This window comes from Lentinula edodes (assembly GCF_021015755.1).
Source record: "Lentinula edodes strain Le(Bin) 0899 ss11 chromosome Unknown C8R40scaffold_4, whole genome shotgun sequence".
Classification (NCBI taxonomy): Eukaryota; Fungi; Basidiomycota; class Agaricomycetes; order Agaricales; family Omphalotaceae; genus Lentinula; species Lentinula edodes.
Window position 1 is genome coordinate 562,673 of NW_025764310.1, and position 15,613 is coordinate 578,285.

General features: G+C 45.4%; 5 protein-coding genes across 5 annotated transcripts; 1 reads left to right on the top strand and 4 right to left on the bottom strand.

Annotated features, from left to right (window-relative positions):
* Positions 1-502: 502 nt before the first annotated feature.
* C8R40DRAFT_1035788 (MFS transporter) lies at positions 503-2,010 on the bottom strand (the record flags this gene model as incomplete). The annotated part of the gene is made up of 5 exons (XM_046223529.1): positions 503-666; positions 722-1,128; positions 1,184-1,537; positions 1,603-1,913; positions 1,969-2,010. 5 exons carry the CDS (start codon positions 2,008-2,010, stop codon positions 503-505), a joined length of 1,278 nt encoding a protein of 425 aa, XP_046090416.1.
* Positions 2,011-2,454: 444 nt separating this feature from the next.
* On the bottom strand, positions 2,455-5,909 carry C8R40DRAFT_592137 (fungal-specific transcription factor domain-containing protein). The gene is made up of 15 exons (XM_046235558.1): positions 5,704-5,909; positions 5,648-5,654; positions 5,460-5,517; positions 5,091-5,410; positions 4,906-5,035; positions 4,494-4,850; positions 4,211-4,443; positions 3,996-4,158; positions 3,823-3,937; positions 3,698-3,768; positions 3,484-3,645; positions 3,297-3,433; positions 3,217-3,240; positions 2,696-3,157; positions 2,455-2,649 (listed from the first exon to the last, which is right to left on the bottom strand). Exons 1-15 carry the CDS (start codon positions 5,831-5,833, stop codon positions 2,577-2,579), a joined length of 2,442 nt encoding a protein of 813 aa, XP_046090417.1. The 5' UTR covers positions 5,834-5,909; the 3' UTR covers positions 2,455-2,576.
* Positions 5,910-6,025: 116 nt separating this feature from the next.
* C8R40DRAFT_1166567 (uncharacterized protein) lies at positions 6,026-7,900 on the bottom strand (the record flags this gene model as incomplete). Its single annotated transcript, XM_046230869.1, has 4 exons — positions 6,026-7,220; positions 7,277-7,410; positions 7,463-7,565; positions 7,635-7,900. 4 exons carry the CDS (start codon positions 7,898-7,900, stop codon positions 6,026-6,028), a joined length of 1,698 nt encoding a protein of 565 aa, XP_046090418.1.
* A 1,530-nt stretch (positions 7,901-9,430) lies between these two features.
* C8R40DRAFT_592379 (laccase 6) lies at positions 9,431-12,197 on the top strand. Its single transcript, XM_046235559.1, has 20 exons — positions 9,431-9,645; positions 9,703-9,823; positions 9,872-9,921; positions 9,978-9,990; positions 10,043-10,104; positions 10,162-10,229; positions 10,287-10,328; positions 10,382-10,466; positions 10,517-10,565; positions 10,614-10,794; positions 10,846-10,950; positions 11,000-11,112; positions 11,174-11,248; positions 11,303-11,413; positions 11,464-11,469; positions 11,527-11,581; positions 11,635-11,649; positions 11,698-11,819; positions 11,873-11,901; positions 11,957-12,197. Exons 1-20 carry the CDS (start codon positions 9,530-9,532, stop codon positions 12,108-12,110), a joined length of 1,572 nt encoding a protein of 523 aa, XP_046090419.1. The 5' UTR covers positions 9,431-9,529; the 3' UTR covers positions 12,111-12,197.
* A 323-nt stretch (positions 12,198-12,520) lies between these two features.
* C8R40DRAFT_1262879 (uncharacterized protein) lies at positions 12,521-15,583 on the bottom strand (the record flags this gene model as incomplete). The annotated part of the gene is made up of 22 exons (XM_046233852.1): positions 15,498-15,583; positions 15,385-15,434; positions 15,139-15,334; positions 15,018-15,080; positions 14,931-14,964; positions 14,570-14,874; positions 14,468-14,514; positions 14,286-14,414; positions 14,168-14,228; positions 14,065-14,070; positions 14,004-14,040; positions 13,819-13,953; positions 13,712-13,761; positions 13,640-13,656; positions 13,565-13,581; positions 13,390-13,514; positions 13,326-13,339; positions 13,173-13,275; positions 13,110-13,123; positions 13,011-13,053; positions 12,687-12,920; positions 12,521-12,645 (listed from the first exon to the last, which is right to left on the bottom strand). Exons 1-22 carry the CDS (start codon positions 15,535-15,537, stop codon positions 12,521-12,523), a joined length of 1,845 nt encoding a protein of 614 aa, XP_046090420.1. The 5' UTR covers positions 15,538-15,583.
* Positions 15,584-15,613: the final 30 nt, after the last annotated feature.

Sequence of the window (15,613 nt, forward strand, 5' to 3'; positions counted from 1 at the left end):
GTACTGGTTTTCTAAAGTAAGATTTACTTTATTCAATCTTACATTGACTGGCTTAAACAGCTTTTGTTCAGACTTTAATGGACGAGCTGAAACTTCACCCATCGATTGCATTCCTGGTGAATGATTATCAGCTAAGTTCTGTCAAAGATCTTGAAAGAGCAATAGGCCGCAGACGCAAAGAGCCCGGCACCAGACGCAGTCACAAAAGATAATGGCATCTGTTTGTGCTTTTAACGCACCGGAGTCTGGGTTTAGGTCAAGTGGGTTCGGGTAATGGGGAAACGGCGTCATAAGGACTTGATACGAAGGTGCTGGTCAGCGAGGAGATGGCTGCTGGTAACTCGTTCGTGCGAGTTCGGAGGGCGGCAATCGTAAAAAGAAACACTGATTTTGCAAACTTTACCTTACGTGACATCTATTCAGAATATACAAACATCAATCTACATAACTATTATACCTGAAGCTACATACAAATTCTCCGTCATGAATCATGAGATTGTGATTATACTCTCCATTCCCGTTCGTTAGGGCCGAGTTTGCGGTTCCATCGAACGTAGACGGTCCTAAGCACCAATGCCAAAAATGACCCAAGTAACGCAAACGCAGCATTAGTGAAATGCCCAGTCGGATAGCCTGGCGCTTCCGACGCTTTATAAATATATACACCTACATGTAAGCAAGATCAACAACTTCGCTATAACCTGGTTGTGCAAGGTCCTACCTATGATTTGTCCTATAGCTCCCATGCTGACGTTCATCGGCACCCCGAGTGTAGCGGCACCAGTCGTTTGTAGGTTTGCAGTGAGCCAGGACAACAGTGGCGGTATGCTAGCGAACGCAAAGGAGACGGCCACACATAGAATTCCATATCGAGCTTTGAACGCCGTCGGAGCAAGTACACCTTCAACGATGAACGCAATTCCGGCTATCAACAGGCAGACAGAGGTCGCGATGGACCGCTTTTCGTATTTGTCACTGAGCCAGGAGATAGTCACCGTCACGACGAAGGCGACTGCGTACGGAGGGACGGTGAACAGTTGTGCGTCAAGACCAGTGTATCCCAGGCCCGAAACGATAGTCGGTGTGAACAACGAGATACTGGAAAAGGGGACCGAAATACATATGTAACTGGAATATTTTAGTCTGGGCAGGATGAGAAGAATATACGAGGTGAAAAACGTACATGATATAATGTACATATAATCTCCACTCTTTCAATGTCTTCTTCGCCTCTTCCCAACTAATTTTCGAATGACCAACGGAAGCCAACCCCTGCAATCGCCTCGTCGCAAGCTCCCTTTCTTCCGCGTTGAGCCAACGCACGGTTTCGGGATAGTCCGGAAACAGTGCAAGGACTAGGAGGGAAAGGAGACAGGAAGGAATGCCTTCGAGAATGAACAGCCAACGCCAGCCCTCAAGACCGCCCGTACCATTCATTTTACCGACTCCGTATGCAATAGCACCACCGAAAGCTCCAGCGAGAGTTGCGCAGGCAAGAATTAGAGCAACACGGATAGCACGTTCGTTAGGTTTGTACCTATGTACAGTGAATGTATAATCAATATACGCTTAGTAGAAGCAAAGATTATCAGTTGGACGTACCAGAACGTCAGAAAATACACCAGTCCGGGAAACAGCCCCGCTTCAAACATACCAAGCAAAAACCGGACCGCCGTCAAACTGCCAAAGTTCGTCGCGGCACCTAAACACATCGTCATTGCGCCCCAGGAAAACATCAACAAGGCAATCCAACGACTTGGACGGAAGGCTTTGAGCATGTAATTGGAGGGCGTCTCAAAAATGAAGTATGCGACCAAGAATACCATGAGCGCAGTGGTGTAATCTTGGGTGGAGAGACTGATACTCTGCAGAAGATCGTTACCAGTGGTGTCGTTCAAAACTTTGGCATTTCCCTTTAATGCAGTAAGTGAATATAAACGCTTAATCTGGCGGAGAAATGATACCAACGATGTTTGAACGATCCAAAGAGCATAAAAGATAGATGAGCATGGCCAAGGGTACCACGCGACGATCCAAACGACGAACAAGTCTCCGAGATCGCTATCAGTTACAAGGAACGACGAAGTTTGATAGAATGCGCTCACCTTTCCTCTGCAGCAGGATCGACAACGTAGAGCTCCGATTCCTCATCCTTGTATTCGATGCTCGACTTCTCAACATCTGTATGGGGCGCCATCTCTAGAGTGTCGTCAGAGGAGACTGGGAAATGCAAAGGGAAATGTACATCTTATTTATGTTCGTCAACACAAAAAGAACCGGTTGAGCCGCGAGAGGCCGCGGGGTTTCAGGATGTATTATCCCTAAGAACAAATACAACAAAGGACGAGAACAACATTGTGAACGTCAATGCTGGTGGTCACAAGAGAAATTTTGCCGCCGGTGGGCCAGAGTACAGATCAGGTCCAACTGAATAGTACCCGTGTCGGGCCGGGGTTTTCTATGATTCCGTCGAGCAAAAATTTTTCTATTTCCCGTACTCTACATACTCCATAATGATTCTACTTCATACTTCATTCTTTTATACTAACATATACTCCCTTCGTTACTGGATATGTCTACAAGCCATCCGGATTCACGTCATGAAGTAAATCGTCTACTTTCGACATGAACGAGGTCCAATCTTCAGGACTACACAAAATCAGTAAGATAGCTCATGCATATTCAAAACGCTCACCTTGAATTGCTCCAATCAGAGGAGAATGAAGTTGTGAAACCAGAGCCATCCATGCCAGAATCAAACGACGCAGCATCGGCGCTAGCAGCAGTTGGATTGAAGGAAAACGACGACGGATAGGCTGGAAAAAGCTGTTGTTGAACATCGAACCCAACGGTTGGCTGCTCTGAAGCAGCGATGTTCACGCCAAAGAAGGGATCGAACATCGAGCCATGTGAGAGAGGTAACACTGAAGGACCCTGAAACGCGCCGACATAGTCAGTAGCTAGGGCATCTGCTTGTGACACTGACGCTGCATCCAGAGCATTTGAAACTCTTCGCGTACCGGCGAACTGACGTACGGAGTTGTCTGGCATGCTGAGGTTTGTCTGAGCCGGTTGAGGATCGCGTGAGCGTTTGAGGGATTCCTTCTGTGAAGGTGGTGGCATTTTGCTAACAGACATGACTGCTTCCAGAACGTCACTGCAGGGATAACAGTTGATCAGTAGTCGATAAGATGATAGAAAGGATATTGCACATACTGTAAGCGTCCTGCCTGTTCATATCTACATCATGACCAGCCATGAACAACAATTGATAAGTAGCTAAGTGGAATGCTCACCTTTTTTCGTATGCGCGCAAGTGATCTACACAAGAGTATACATCAGCCATATCCTTCCTAGGATCGTACCGTGTTTTATCCCGCAGACTAGTCCATAGATTGATTAAAAGGATTACTGCAGCTATGAACGTAGGAGCCTGTGTTCAAGATTAGCAAATGGGTACATTGAACTGATAGAAGTACCCACGATGTAATGTGGTAGGAGGGGCATCCCAGGATGAGCAAAACACGCCTGAAGTATATGTATATACGACCTCGCTGCGTTAGTGCAGATAGCCAACGATGGAAAGTTGCCTGTGTTTAATGGACCTGGACGGATGAATACTTTATGCAACTGAATTTGCACCCACTTCAACAAAAAGAATATCAGATGGCATATGGAATGGAGCAGCGATACTGACATAGTAATTCGAATGAAGGCTTACGGATTGTGAAAACAAAAGGTCGTCCGAGCGATGGGGATCCCATTTCACTGTGGAAGGAACCGTGTCATGTAGCAAAAAATTGAACCATGGACTATGCCTACAATGATCCGGAAGCTCGTCCATCCAGCTATTCAACGCAGAATCGAGTTCCATAACAATCTTGTCATTGCCGTCGGGCGATGAATTTTCCCAGAGTGCAGATTTTCGTGTAGTGAACTGTTTTCGGAACAGAGTCAAAAACGTAAGTTATTGTTCGAACATGTTTCACCCTCACAAGATTATCTTTCACAAGGCCAGCGATATGGAGAAGCTTGACGTAGTAATGCCAGTAAGACATACGCGAAGGTTTGCCAATCGGCTGAATGTATTCGAGGTGCGGATTAGATGGGATCTCCCAATACTCATCATCGCAATCTGGGGGTAGTTCCAAGTCGAAACTAAGATGGTCAAAGTAAGAAAAGAAAGAACATGAGAGTGAAGATAACTCACTCGTCCTCTCTTGTTGACCTTGGACGACCCGTGGCAATGCTCATGTATAGATCAGTTGCTGCGAGATTCCAGAACGCTCTTCGCCATTGCTCCTCCTCAAAGCGACTTGACATCCGTTTCTTGAAGTTTGTTTTCCGATACACACCATGATCTTGCGCGGATCGTATTCCCAGAGCAAGTAGGAACCAGGCAGCATCATGGGCTGGAGTTGGAAATAGAAAAACTAATGACAACTAAGGGGTGTGTCAGCGTATCATTGACAATGACAATGGAAGGTGCGTACGGCGTAGAGTTGCACATCGTACAAAGTTAAAGGCTCTGAAAGACTCGTGCTAATTAAACGAATTTGCCCATAGTATTTCCAACCTGCTGATCGTATGTCTTGCGTTCCGTCGTACAGGGTCCTAGGATCGTCTGACAGCCTTGAGCCTAAAGCACATGCAACAAGTACAACTGCACCAAATCGTCGATTCGTAAGATGAAGGTTGTCAACGTAGACCAAGCGCTCAAAAGAAGGACGGTGCAGGACAGGGTAGATGGGATGGTGCTTGTCAAAATACAAATCGATAAGTTTCCGAAGGAGGTCTGGCTCTGGGAACTCGTACGGAGGGTCCACTGGTTCGGGTGGAAACCGATGCCACTATCAAGAATAATGAGCGGCAATTCGAGAAAAAACTATGCCCAGTCAGACGTACAAAAGCCCGCGACCACGATTTACTCTTCTCCGTCTCCACTTCAATAACTCCATTACTACCGGCACCCGCTTCATCGCGGATGTTCAATGCAGTCTTTAAAAGCATGAAATGACTACTTTTCCCTAGGTGTCTAGAATATCAGGATTAGTATCTAGGAGGAGGCATCGAGGCAACAATGTATTAACTTGTTATAAAGCGCGTTATCGAGCCTGAGAGTCTGAGTTTGAAGGATGAGTAATTCATGAGCTTCATCTTCGTCTTGGGAATCATAGAGTGGACTGGGTTTCGAGACAGGAGATGCAGATGAACGCTGTATTCTTTGTTCCGAGAATTGCTCTAGCTGCCGTTCCAGGTCTCGGGCATAAGAAGCGATTTCAACAAGCATTTCACGGACGATAGATTCATCCTTAGGAATAACAACGGTTTTCTGAGCGGAGAGGATAGTGGTAATCAGGGTTTTCGCGTCGCTTCCCCTGGGGTAAAATTTGGATTTGGGACCTCGTTTCTGCAGCATTTCAGAGCTCGCTTGAAACAGATCATGTACGGAGACTCACCTTCCTCTGAATAAGATGAGTGCAGTCAATACCCAAACTCAAACAGACTGAGCATATACTATTGGGCATCTCATCACAATCACCTGAATAATCTTCACAACCAGTTCAGATAGACCGAGGATGACCTTACATTTGACTAGGAAAGCAAGATTGATTGTGGTCGATTCTTGGACGTCGAAATAACATACCTTTCCGCTAAGAAGAAAGTTAGTGAGAGAAATTCAAGTTTCTATTCCTTATTTACCTTGAAACACTGATCGCAGGCCCTGAGGGCCCTTTTTCTTTTGACTGTGGCCGAAGGTCGATTGGAGTCTTCTGAATCTGACATGGAGGAGGAAAAGAGAAGAACAGATCTTGTTTTGAAATAAGTTCATGGTAGCTAGAATGACTGTCAGTCTATGATCATTATCAGCGGCTCCGGCTGACGAATGTCGACGGCATTCAATGATTCATCAACGCATCGTATACCACGGTATTGTTGCAAAACGAAGTGGTAATGATGTATCTGTATATACTGTACATGTAACGAAGACAGTGCAAAGCGAAGTATACAGGAAGAAGTGCACTCAAACAATGTAGTAACTCGGCAAGATCCTGAGCACTTCGAGTAAGAACCAATAACGTCTTTCGTCAGGACTCTTCTCTTCCTCCTTCTCCTCGTGCCCCTTTACATGTTGAGCACAATCCGACGCGCGTAGGAGTTGGGCCCAAGTTCCCCCGAGTCCCATTCCCAACCTCAAAACTTTCCTGGTTTCATCTTCAAGGAAAATCGTGATATCATCTGAAAGGCAATTGTGTGGCTTGACGCTACCAACGTACAAATCATTGATTGAACCATCTTCCACGGTCATCTGGTCTGCATGCAAATCCACATTCCCTTTGGAAGTAGACAGAATACTGATGAACTCTTGCGCCCCTTCTATTGGCCAAGGTTCGAGCACTACCGTCCAATAGCATCGTTTGAGTTCATTTTCAAGTGCAATGGAATTGAGTATGGTATTATCTTCTTGCTTGCATTTGATGGTATCTTGTTCCAAAGGGGGAATAATCGCCTTGACACGACGTACTGCATGCTCGACCACACCTCGAATGTGAGTTTGGGGCAGGGCCCTTGTGATATGGGCGGATACAAACGAGGAAGCTGGCGGAAGCGTGCTGAAACTCTCCCATCCAATATCTTCGAGAGGAGCGGCGGGAGTATCGACGACGACCCCCCAGCCACTGATTGATGCAGATCCACCATTTCCCCAGCCTGAAGAAGCGCCTTCACCCCAAGAATCGACGGCAGCTGTTCCTCCCCATCCACTGAGTATCGCAGGAGAAGTGATTTCACATTCTACAGAGACCGAGAAATTGACAGGAGACGCGATGGAGTTCTCCGCGGACACTTCTGTCATTGCCTGTGGTTTAGCTTGGGATTTCTTCTTCTTTTTCTTCTTTGTTTTTTTTGGACTCTGCGGGCTAACTGGGGTGGAATCCGGCTGAATCTGAGTCTCAGCATTGGAGTCTGCAAGAGTCCCGTTAGTATCCGATAGGGTCCCTTGAGAATCGTCACAAAGAAGTTCCTTGCACGTCAGATTGAAGTGATCAGGACAAGATTCGCCTATTTGAGGGTACAGAGCGAGTTCAGTTTTCGCCGTTTCGATAATAGACAGAGCATAATGCAAGTTATCTCCTTTGTCCGGGAGAACCTCATTAACGAGCAGAAAGTTGACGTAGAAGTATAGCAGTTTCGGTATTATATCGCAATTGTATTTGGAACTATGTGGCGCGCAGTCAAATTCTGTCTACATGAAAATTGGGCAAAATAAACCTACAAGTGTAAGCCTTTTTCGATGAAATAACTGGAAAGGTAGATTTGTATGACACGAGCGGGATTTTGAACGAAGTTTGTGAGCCTGAGGAAGTCGTCTCCTACAGCATTATTTAGGAGACCAACGTAAACTTGGAACTAGATCAGGATAGTCAGCACTGAGTACGACGATACTCGATATAGAATTGACCTGATCCCACCGATTGCGAACCTGGGTCTCTGTTGGAGGCCACAAACGATTCTTGTTGAAAACCATTGTAGCATCGGAGATCCTCTGAAAATGCAATGCATCTCTGGTCAAACGAGCGTTTGAGATCGTGTACTTTGCAGAATAAACAAATGCGACTCAGCAGGCTACTTACTGGTCACAAAACAATGAACGGACAGATCGGTTCTCCATCCATGCCTCCCACCAAACCTTTTCGACGTTTCCGATCCTCATTGATACAGATGAATCAGCAGAGTTTACAGAAACAGAGTCGAATGTCGAAGCACTCTGTGCAAACTTGGCCTCCATTTTAACAAATTTAGCTTTCTTCCTCTTCCGTGAATTTGGTGCAGCCTTTGTAGCCGCGGCAGGCTCGTTAGCATTGCCACTAGTCAAATTCGAGGACATATCTTTTGGCATGACCGTCTTATTCTGCTCTGGAAAGAATCTCGGTCGAAATTTGAGTACGTTATTCACCACCGCCACACCTATGTCATGGATTGAAATATATATATATGTTCAATGTATTAGAGGTGACAGTTTTTACCTCGTTCAAAATGTGAGTCTCCTCGAGGACAAATTCCAGAACAGTACGCTAATAAAGTTGGACGCGAAGATGGTAGAAGATGGGTAAAGCTTGGGTAAAGCTTTTGAAGCGTACTTCGTATCACATGACACTACACAGTCGATATGTAGGGTACAGAAGTCAACATGTACAGATTTCTTGAGGTCAAGGAACTGCTTATTTTAATGATTACTACGACAAATGTCTATACGTATTAACACAAGAACAACGATAGAAAAATGACAGGTTGCGTTGTTGGATACATGAGTGTTTAATTGATATAGGTGTTCATCCTTGCGTCAACAGTTGAACGTTGAAGGTTGGCACCCTGATTCAGCGGCGGAGGTTTCGGGATTAAGAGGCGTTGTTTGGTAAAACGTTGGAACTCATTTGGCAACAAGAGTGAGAGATTTGCTTGTCGAAGCTCGCCGAAAGAACAGTTATAGTGTACAACCAGTGACTCGAATGTCTATATTCTATCTTTACTCTGATCAGTTCTTGGGGCGTCCTAATAATAACGGAACTCACCTCAAACCCATTCTTAATCATCAGCTATGTTCACAGAGCAGCGTAGAGCCCATTCTGGAGGTAGCGTCTGTCTATAGCGGCCAGTAGTGTCTATGATTGGCGACCCTTGCTTGGACGGTATACGATCAGCTTCATATCTGAAGAGTTAGCTTTAAAATGTAGCAACAGATAGCGAAGTTGAGCGAAGCGCTGAAAGAGGGGGGGTCCCGAGAGCCGTCATCAATTTTATTTTCCCAGGAGAAATTCTTTGTCGTCGACTTCCAAAATAACGCGCGCGTATTGGCTCCATCATTTCAACTCATGAAGACAGTTCAGGGAAACCAAGCCCAACTTTGGCTTACCCTCGACCAATCCAGGATAGGCGTACTCTTATTTTCACAATTTTGACGTCCATGTAATCCTCAAGAAAGGCACATTCCTCTCACGTCGACACATTGCCTTGGGAAGGTCCTGACCTTTGGTTTGCGCTCTAGTGGATTGTCTCGCTTATTCACTCCACAATCGTTTTACTACACCCTATCCCTTTCCTTCAGGCCACTCGCTCTGAGTTGGTTAGAGTTGGTTGGTTTGTTTCTTCGAAAGAAATCTAGCCCGAACGAAACAAGTGTATTTTTCAAAGTACTAGACGATTCACTAAACCCGGGTATATTTGCCAAGACCTGTCCCCGCGACATGCATCTTCTGGCTTCTACATCAATATTCAGACGCATCTGTCCCACAAGCCTGGGTTGTGCGCCTTTTCCCTCTTCATTCACCATTTAGCATTCTCCTCGTGAGAGGGCACAGAAATGCTAATTCACTCTTGCTGCAATGCATCTCACGTTAGCGAAATACGCCAAATCGATTGGCGACCTTGCAGTAGGACTTGCGACCGCGCCAAATTGCCTCAGGGTACTTAAAGGCCTTGTTCTTCTCCCAAGATTCTACAGGGATCTACCGTTTCCAGCTACACAACTATGTTGCCCATCACACTCGGCCTGATCAGTCTTCTGCCATTCGTATTTGCGGAATTGCGCAATTTCGACCTTAACATTGTGAGCACCCCATTGGCTCCTGATGGCTTTGAACGGCAGTATGTTATAAATATTACCTTTCTCTAATATCATGAATAAACCAACCTTAATCATAGCGTGATTGCCCCCAATGGAACCTATCCTGGCCCGACATTCATGGTCAATAAAGGTGATAGTGTCGACATCGCCATGCACAATCAATTAGTCGACCCCACTATGAGGCGTAGTACTTCAATTGTATGTAATTCTTACTCAATGCATCACAATCGCTGACCTGTTTTGAAGCATTGGCACGGGTTCTTCCAAGCAAGAACCTCTTATGCTGATGGGCCTTCGTAAGTTGGCTACTTTCGTTCAAATTTTCTACAAATTAATTTGCCCAATGAAACAGATTTGTGAACCAGGTTCATAAATCCTGATTCCTGATTGAGCGCTAGTACTGATCGCTCAAAATAGTGTCCCATCCCCCCGAACACTACTTTTCACTACGCTTTCGACACAGCTGGCCAGACTGGAAAGTACGTGATCCTCTGAACTGTTCCATAATATCTCCTAATTTGACAACGAATTGGTAGTTACTGGTACCATTCCCATCTTTCTACGCAATATTGTGATGGATTGCGTGGAGCCTTTGCGGTTTACGGTAGCGATCATAATGCTTCATTGCTGCTCGTTGCTGACTGAATGGCATTGCGCGTAGATCCTGAGGATCCCTTGGGTGACCTTTACGATGTTGACGATGGTATGTTCGTTTATTTGTCGTCGAACCAATCTCATGTCACAAACTTCATCAAGAAACCACCATCATCACCCTCTCTGATTGGTATCATATTGTCGCCCCCGATGCCCAAGCTGATTTCTTCCAAAGCGGTACTGTCCCGTGAGTACCATTTTTGAACAGCCCTGAATACCTTGCTGAGAAACCTGAAGGATTCCTGACTCCGGTCTTATCAACGGTGTTGGCCGTTACGTCGGCGGTGTAAGTATTCAGCTGATAGACCATCCACTTACTGACCAAATATCTTAGCCCGAGGTTCCTTACGCTGTGATTAACGTTGAACAGGGCAAACGTTACCGTTTCCGTGTCTTCGCTCTTTCTTGCCGTCCATTCTTCACTTGGAGTATCGACAACCATAATCTGACTGTCATGGAACTCGATGGTGTTGAGCACGACCCCGTCACTGTCCAAAATGTCGACATCTACGCTGGTGTGTATATTTCATCCCGTTACCAATCTCTTTCTTATTCATTTGATGTAGCTCAACGTATTTCTGCTGTTGTTGAGGCCAACCAGCCCGTTGATAACTACTGGATGCGTGCCCCACCTACCGGCGGAGCAGCTGGCGCTGCTGGAAACCCCAATTGTAAGCCGTTTCATTGTTCAACTTAGATCTGTACATGAATTTTGTTTAGTGAACCCGAACTTGACTCTCGCCATCGTTCGTTATGCTGGTGCACCTGATGCAGAGCCTACCTCCAACAACACTGGTATCCTTGGTACCAAGCTCGATGATGCCAACATGCATGTAAGATTATTTTTTTTCGTTCCCTGTCACCCCCATCATTTATCAACGGTAAATCTCATAGCCCATCGCCTCTGAGAATCCCGGAAAGCTCGGAAGTGCTCCCCCAGACATATTCTTTGAACTCAACATTGCTCAAGTAAACTTATATTCATTGCTACATCGGTTTAGAATTATTGACGTCCCTTTACAGCCCAACCCTCCATTCTTCGATATCAACAACATTTCTTACATCTCACCAACCCTCCCTGTCTTATTGCAAATCTTGAGTGGAGCAGCTCAACCCACAGACTTCTTGCCTTCGGTATGTTGTGGTCACTCTAAATGATATTGTTTCGCTAAGTCTTTTTTCAGGATCAAGTAAGTTAAGCCTTAGACTCCACGATGCTGCAGTTTTGAAGATGGGTTTTTTGAAAGGTTCTCCTCATTACTCCCAACGCCACTATCGAAGTCTCTATTCCCGGAACTGGAGGTGCGTAGGAACGCTATTGACAGAGTTCTTGGAATAACCATCATTCTATCTAGCTCACCCCTTCCACTGTATGTTTCTTTTCTGAAGTTTTCTATCACGTGCTAACGTATATGAAGTGCACGGTCACAACTTTGATGTCATTCGTCAACCGAATTCCAACGTCACCAACTTCGTGAATCCGCCTAGGAGAGATGTCACCCCAATCAACGGTGGAAACACTACTTTCAGGTTCAAGGCCGTAAGTACACATGCTTCTTCGAAGGAGCTGCTTAATTGACCGACGTTGTATAGGACAACCCCGGAGCCTGGTTCTTGCATTGGTAAGTTCTCATTCTTGTAAATCGTTATACTACAACGACTTATGTCTTATAACAGCCACATCGACTGGCATTTGGAGGCCGGTCTCGCCGTTGTTTTCGCGGAATCGCCTGCTCTTAATCTCGAAGGCAGTCCATTCTCTCAGACAACTCCTCAAGACTGGAACGATCTCTGCCCCGATTATAACGCTCTGGCACCCGAATTGCAGTAGGCTGTTTTATGTTGCGATTGCTTTGTCGTGGGATCGATTACAGGAGGTTTAGGCAAACTCCAGTTGCATGGTGACAAGTAGCTGGTTTCTTGTCCAAAATTTACATAGCATTCATTTGTTTTTCACAAATTACACAGATATGTACATATTACTTATTGGACCGTCGATCAACAAATGCACCTTACTTATTTTTGCTCCGTGGCATTGTACTCAGGTTTTCCCGGGTTTTCGCAAGAGAATATCCTCCTTGTATGTCGGTATAAAGACGCAAATTTGGTTTCGCGTAATTCAGTGTCAATCCTCGGACTGTACGGGGTTCAGATATGCCGCTCAATTGAGCGAACTTCCTTTCCTTTTCAGGTCCTTTCTAAATTCCATGTAGCATTTCTCCAGAAGTACTATCGGCGTATTCATAATTTCGCTCTGCGCATAATAGTCTCTGACCCCTCGTGAGATCGTTTAGACCACTCCTCAGCAGCAATCTTCCGGAGCTCTGTTTTGATTATCTTTCCAGAAGGTGTGTGACCTAACGATTCTGATCAAAAATGATGTAAACAAGACCAAGTCATCACTTACTAAAATCATCCTCTCTGACCAGTATCATCACAGGCACCGCAAATTTTGGCAAACTGATAACAACGTTAGCAACATGCTGAGTGTTCAAGCCCAGAACTCCTGACCGTTTGTTCGCCAATACCATCAAGGCATTTGGGGAGACTTTACCTCTGAAAGCAGGCTTGACGGTAACTATTGCGGTTACCAGCTCTCCGAGTCTATCGTCGGGCACGCCTACGGCAGCTGCTTCTAGGACTGAAGGACCGACAATCAATGACAATCTGAATCGAATGGTTTTCCGTGGCAAAGGGGAAGGATTTTAAGACTAGCGATGGAAACACTCACCACCTTCATGTTCATACAAGGCATTTTCAACGGCAACAGAATCCTAAGACATGAATTTTGTGAATATGGTCCAATACGCAGAACTATCTCATGACTGACCACATTCTCTCCACCTAGATTAAGCTCAGTGGAAGGTAGATACGAGTAGAATGAGTTCCACACCTCGAATTATGATATCTTTAAGTCTGTCCTTGATATATAAGAAGCCTTCCTCATCAAGGTATCCTACATCACCCGTTTTGAGCCAACCGTCTTTTGTGAGTGCCTGAGGAGGGTTCAGAAATCTTGGACTCAAGTTTAAAATGATAAGATTACCTTGCTTGTTGCCACTAAATCCTTACATCAATAAAGCCAATTTCATACGTAGTAGTGCACACACCAGGATCCCCGAAGTATCCCTTCATCACATTTGGTCCTCTTATCCAAATTTCACCTGTTGATCCAGTTGGGCACGGGATATCATCATTCATTATCATGATTTCGTTGGTGGGTAGAACACGGCCGCTAGATGAAACCCGTATCAACTTTGTTGTCAACGAAATCCAATGACTAACCAGCTTTCAGGCCTTTGCTACGAAAATTGTACCGTATTAGAGTCGCAAGTACTAGCATTGCGTTGTGATACTTGCCTCGTAATCTTCTCCGCCTGGAAATCCACGTAAGTGAGTTTATATTCGAACTGAATGATAAATACGCCTCACTGAAACCAACGGAGGTTGCGTTACTTTCCGTCAGGCCGTAAGCTTGACTTCTGTTGATTACTGTTATTGACCCATTCAGAAGGTAAACAATCCATGAGTTGACATACAACATAGCCATGGGAAACGCCTTTCTCGCTCTCTTTGCTAGAGCTACGGACACTGCGGAACCCCCGTACAGGATAGTTTGCAAAGGTGCGCCATATGCTGAGCTTTCAGCTAGATCGGACACAGTGGAAGGAACCCTGATTCAAATATGAGGGCAATGGTTTCTCTGGCTTGAAAGTTTATTCACCCTCCTGTTATTGCAACATTTTCTTCCTTGATTAGCCTTCAGGAGAGTTAAAAGGTTAGACTAGCCGCGATACATGTCATAGAATGAGCATATTACCTAGCCGCTAAGCAGCAAGATGGATGAGAGAGGAATTCAAGTCAAGAAAATTTAGAGGCGTTAGTCACCTTCATTAACATTCCATTTACGCATCAAAATCAATTTGGCGCCTAACAGAGCGCCCGTCAACTGAAGTAAACTTCTTTTCAGTTCTTCGCTTTCAAAGTTATAATGAAAGTTTCCTACTGTAAGAGAGGTACCAGTAACGTGGAAGAGAGGAGTCGGTAGCAAGATGCCAGGTTGTGGACCGGGGGGTGGAGCCATGACCAGATCCTCACCTCGTCGCAACAACGCGCGACTACGCCCAACGAGATTCTGGTATCCTTGATTAGACTATATCAAAAAAACAAGCTATAGTTATGTCTCACATTTGGGAGATTGGATAAAAATGCTCGTTGTGTGCTCAGGACACCCTCTACAGTTTTAACGTTAGAATGAGATGTTCATATCTCTTCAGCCTTCGAACATACTCGGCAATCCGCTAGTTCCGGAGGTGAATATGATTGTTGCGTTGTCTTCAGGCAATATTTGGGGGTCTTGTTGGAGGACGTTCTGGTAATTGCCCTTGTAGTTCTGGAAGATTGTCAACCAGTCTTGCATACCAGGCCACGACCCTTTGCCTTCATGACCTTCCAAGACTAAAACACCTTTCACACCCCGCAGTTTCAGTTCATGAACGAAAGACACGAGTCTATCCGCTCGTTCAGGATCGATGATGACTAGGGCGCATTGGGTCTGGACGAGACAGTGGCGCAGTGGCTCAGCGGGCAGCCAGCTACGTGTAATGCTTTCAGCTAATCACTTGGTGAGAATTTGACCGCCATGACATACGCGTTGACCAACACAGAAACAACGCCAATTAGATCTACAACGAACAGTCTGAATTAACCGGAAATGCTCATTAGAGTTCGGACTTACGACAAGCCCAAAATGCAACGAGGAAATCTGGATAGTTACGACAGCATATAGCAACTCGGTCCCCTTGGAGTTATCTTAAAGTTGAGCTGATAGTTTGAAGGAAGCCTTGCCTTATTCTTACCTTTAGATATACCGTATATTTCGCGAAAGATGCTGGCGGCTTTGGCCGCGCGTTCGTTCACTTCACGAAATGTTAACCGTTGCTTCTCAAACACGGCATATGTCTTCTCGCCGTGGAGCTGAACGGCTGTCAACCAGAACGCGCGAATAGATGGCCATAGATTCTTATAAACGCGTTGCACCAGACCATCGATAACCTTCATTGAAGTTGATCCAAAGGTCAAGCGTAAGACAGATTGATACTCACACGAGTTTCGACCTCATGCAGGTTTCCCGGCGCACATAACAATCTTTCCACTGAAGATAATAAGACCAAGACAAACATTAGCAAATGTGACCTCAGAACTCAGTAACACTCACCTTCCGCAAAGTCTCTCTTGGGTTTCCACTCTGTAGGCATGATACAAGAAGATATGGTTGGAAAGGAAAAATAAAGGAAGCACCAGAGAAGCACTGTTATTATCAATCATGGCTTT

Bases quoted from the DNA above. Each gene is read 5' to 3' on its own strand.
- C8R40DRAFT_592137 (XM_046235558.1), bottom strand. From the start codon at position 5,833: ATGAACTTATTTCAAAACAAGATCTGTTCTTCTCTTTTCCTCCTCCAT. The intron at 4,159-4,210 runs GTGAGTTATCTT...TGACCATCTTAG, and splicing joins AGGTCAACAAGAGAGGACGA to TTTCGACTTGGAACTACCCC. The intron at 3,241-3,296 runs GTGAGCATTCCA...GTCATGATGTAG, and splicing joins TTGCGCGCATACGAAAAAAG to ATATGAACAGGCAGGACGCT.
- C8R40DRAFT_592379 (XM_046235559.1), top strand. From the start codon at position 9,530: ATGTTGCCCATCACACTCGGCCTGATCAGTCTTCTGCCATTCGTATTT. The intron at 10,105-10,161 runs GTACGTGATCCT...ACGAATTGGTAG, and splicing joins ACAGCTGGCCAGACTGGAAA to TTACTGGTACCATTCCCATC. The intron at 11,113-11,173 runs GTAAGATTATTT...TAAATCTCATAG, and splicing joins TCGATGATGCCAACATGCAT to CCCATCGCCTCTGAGAATCC.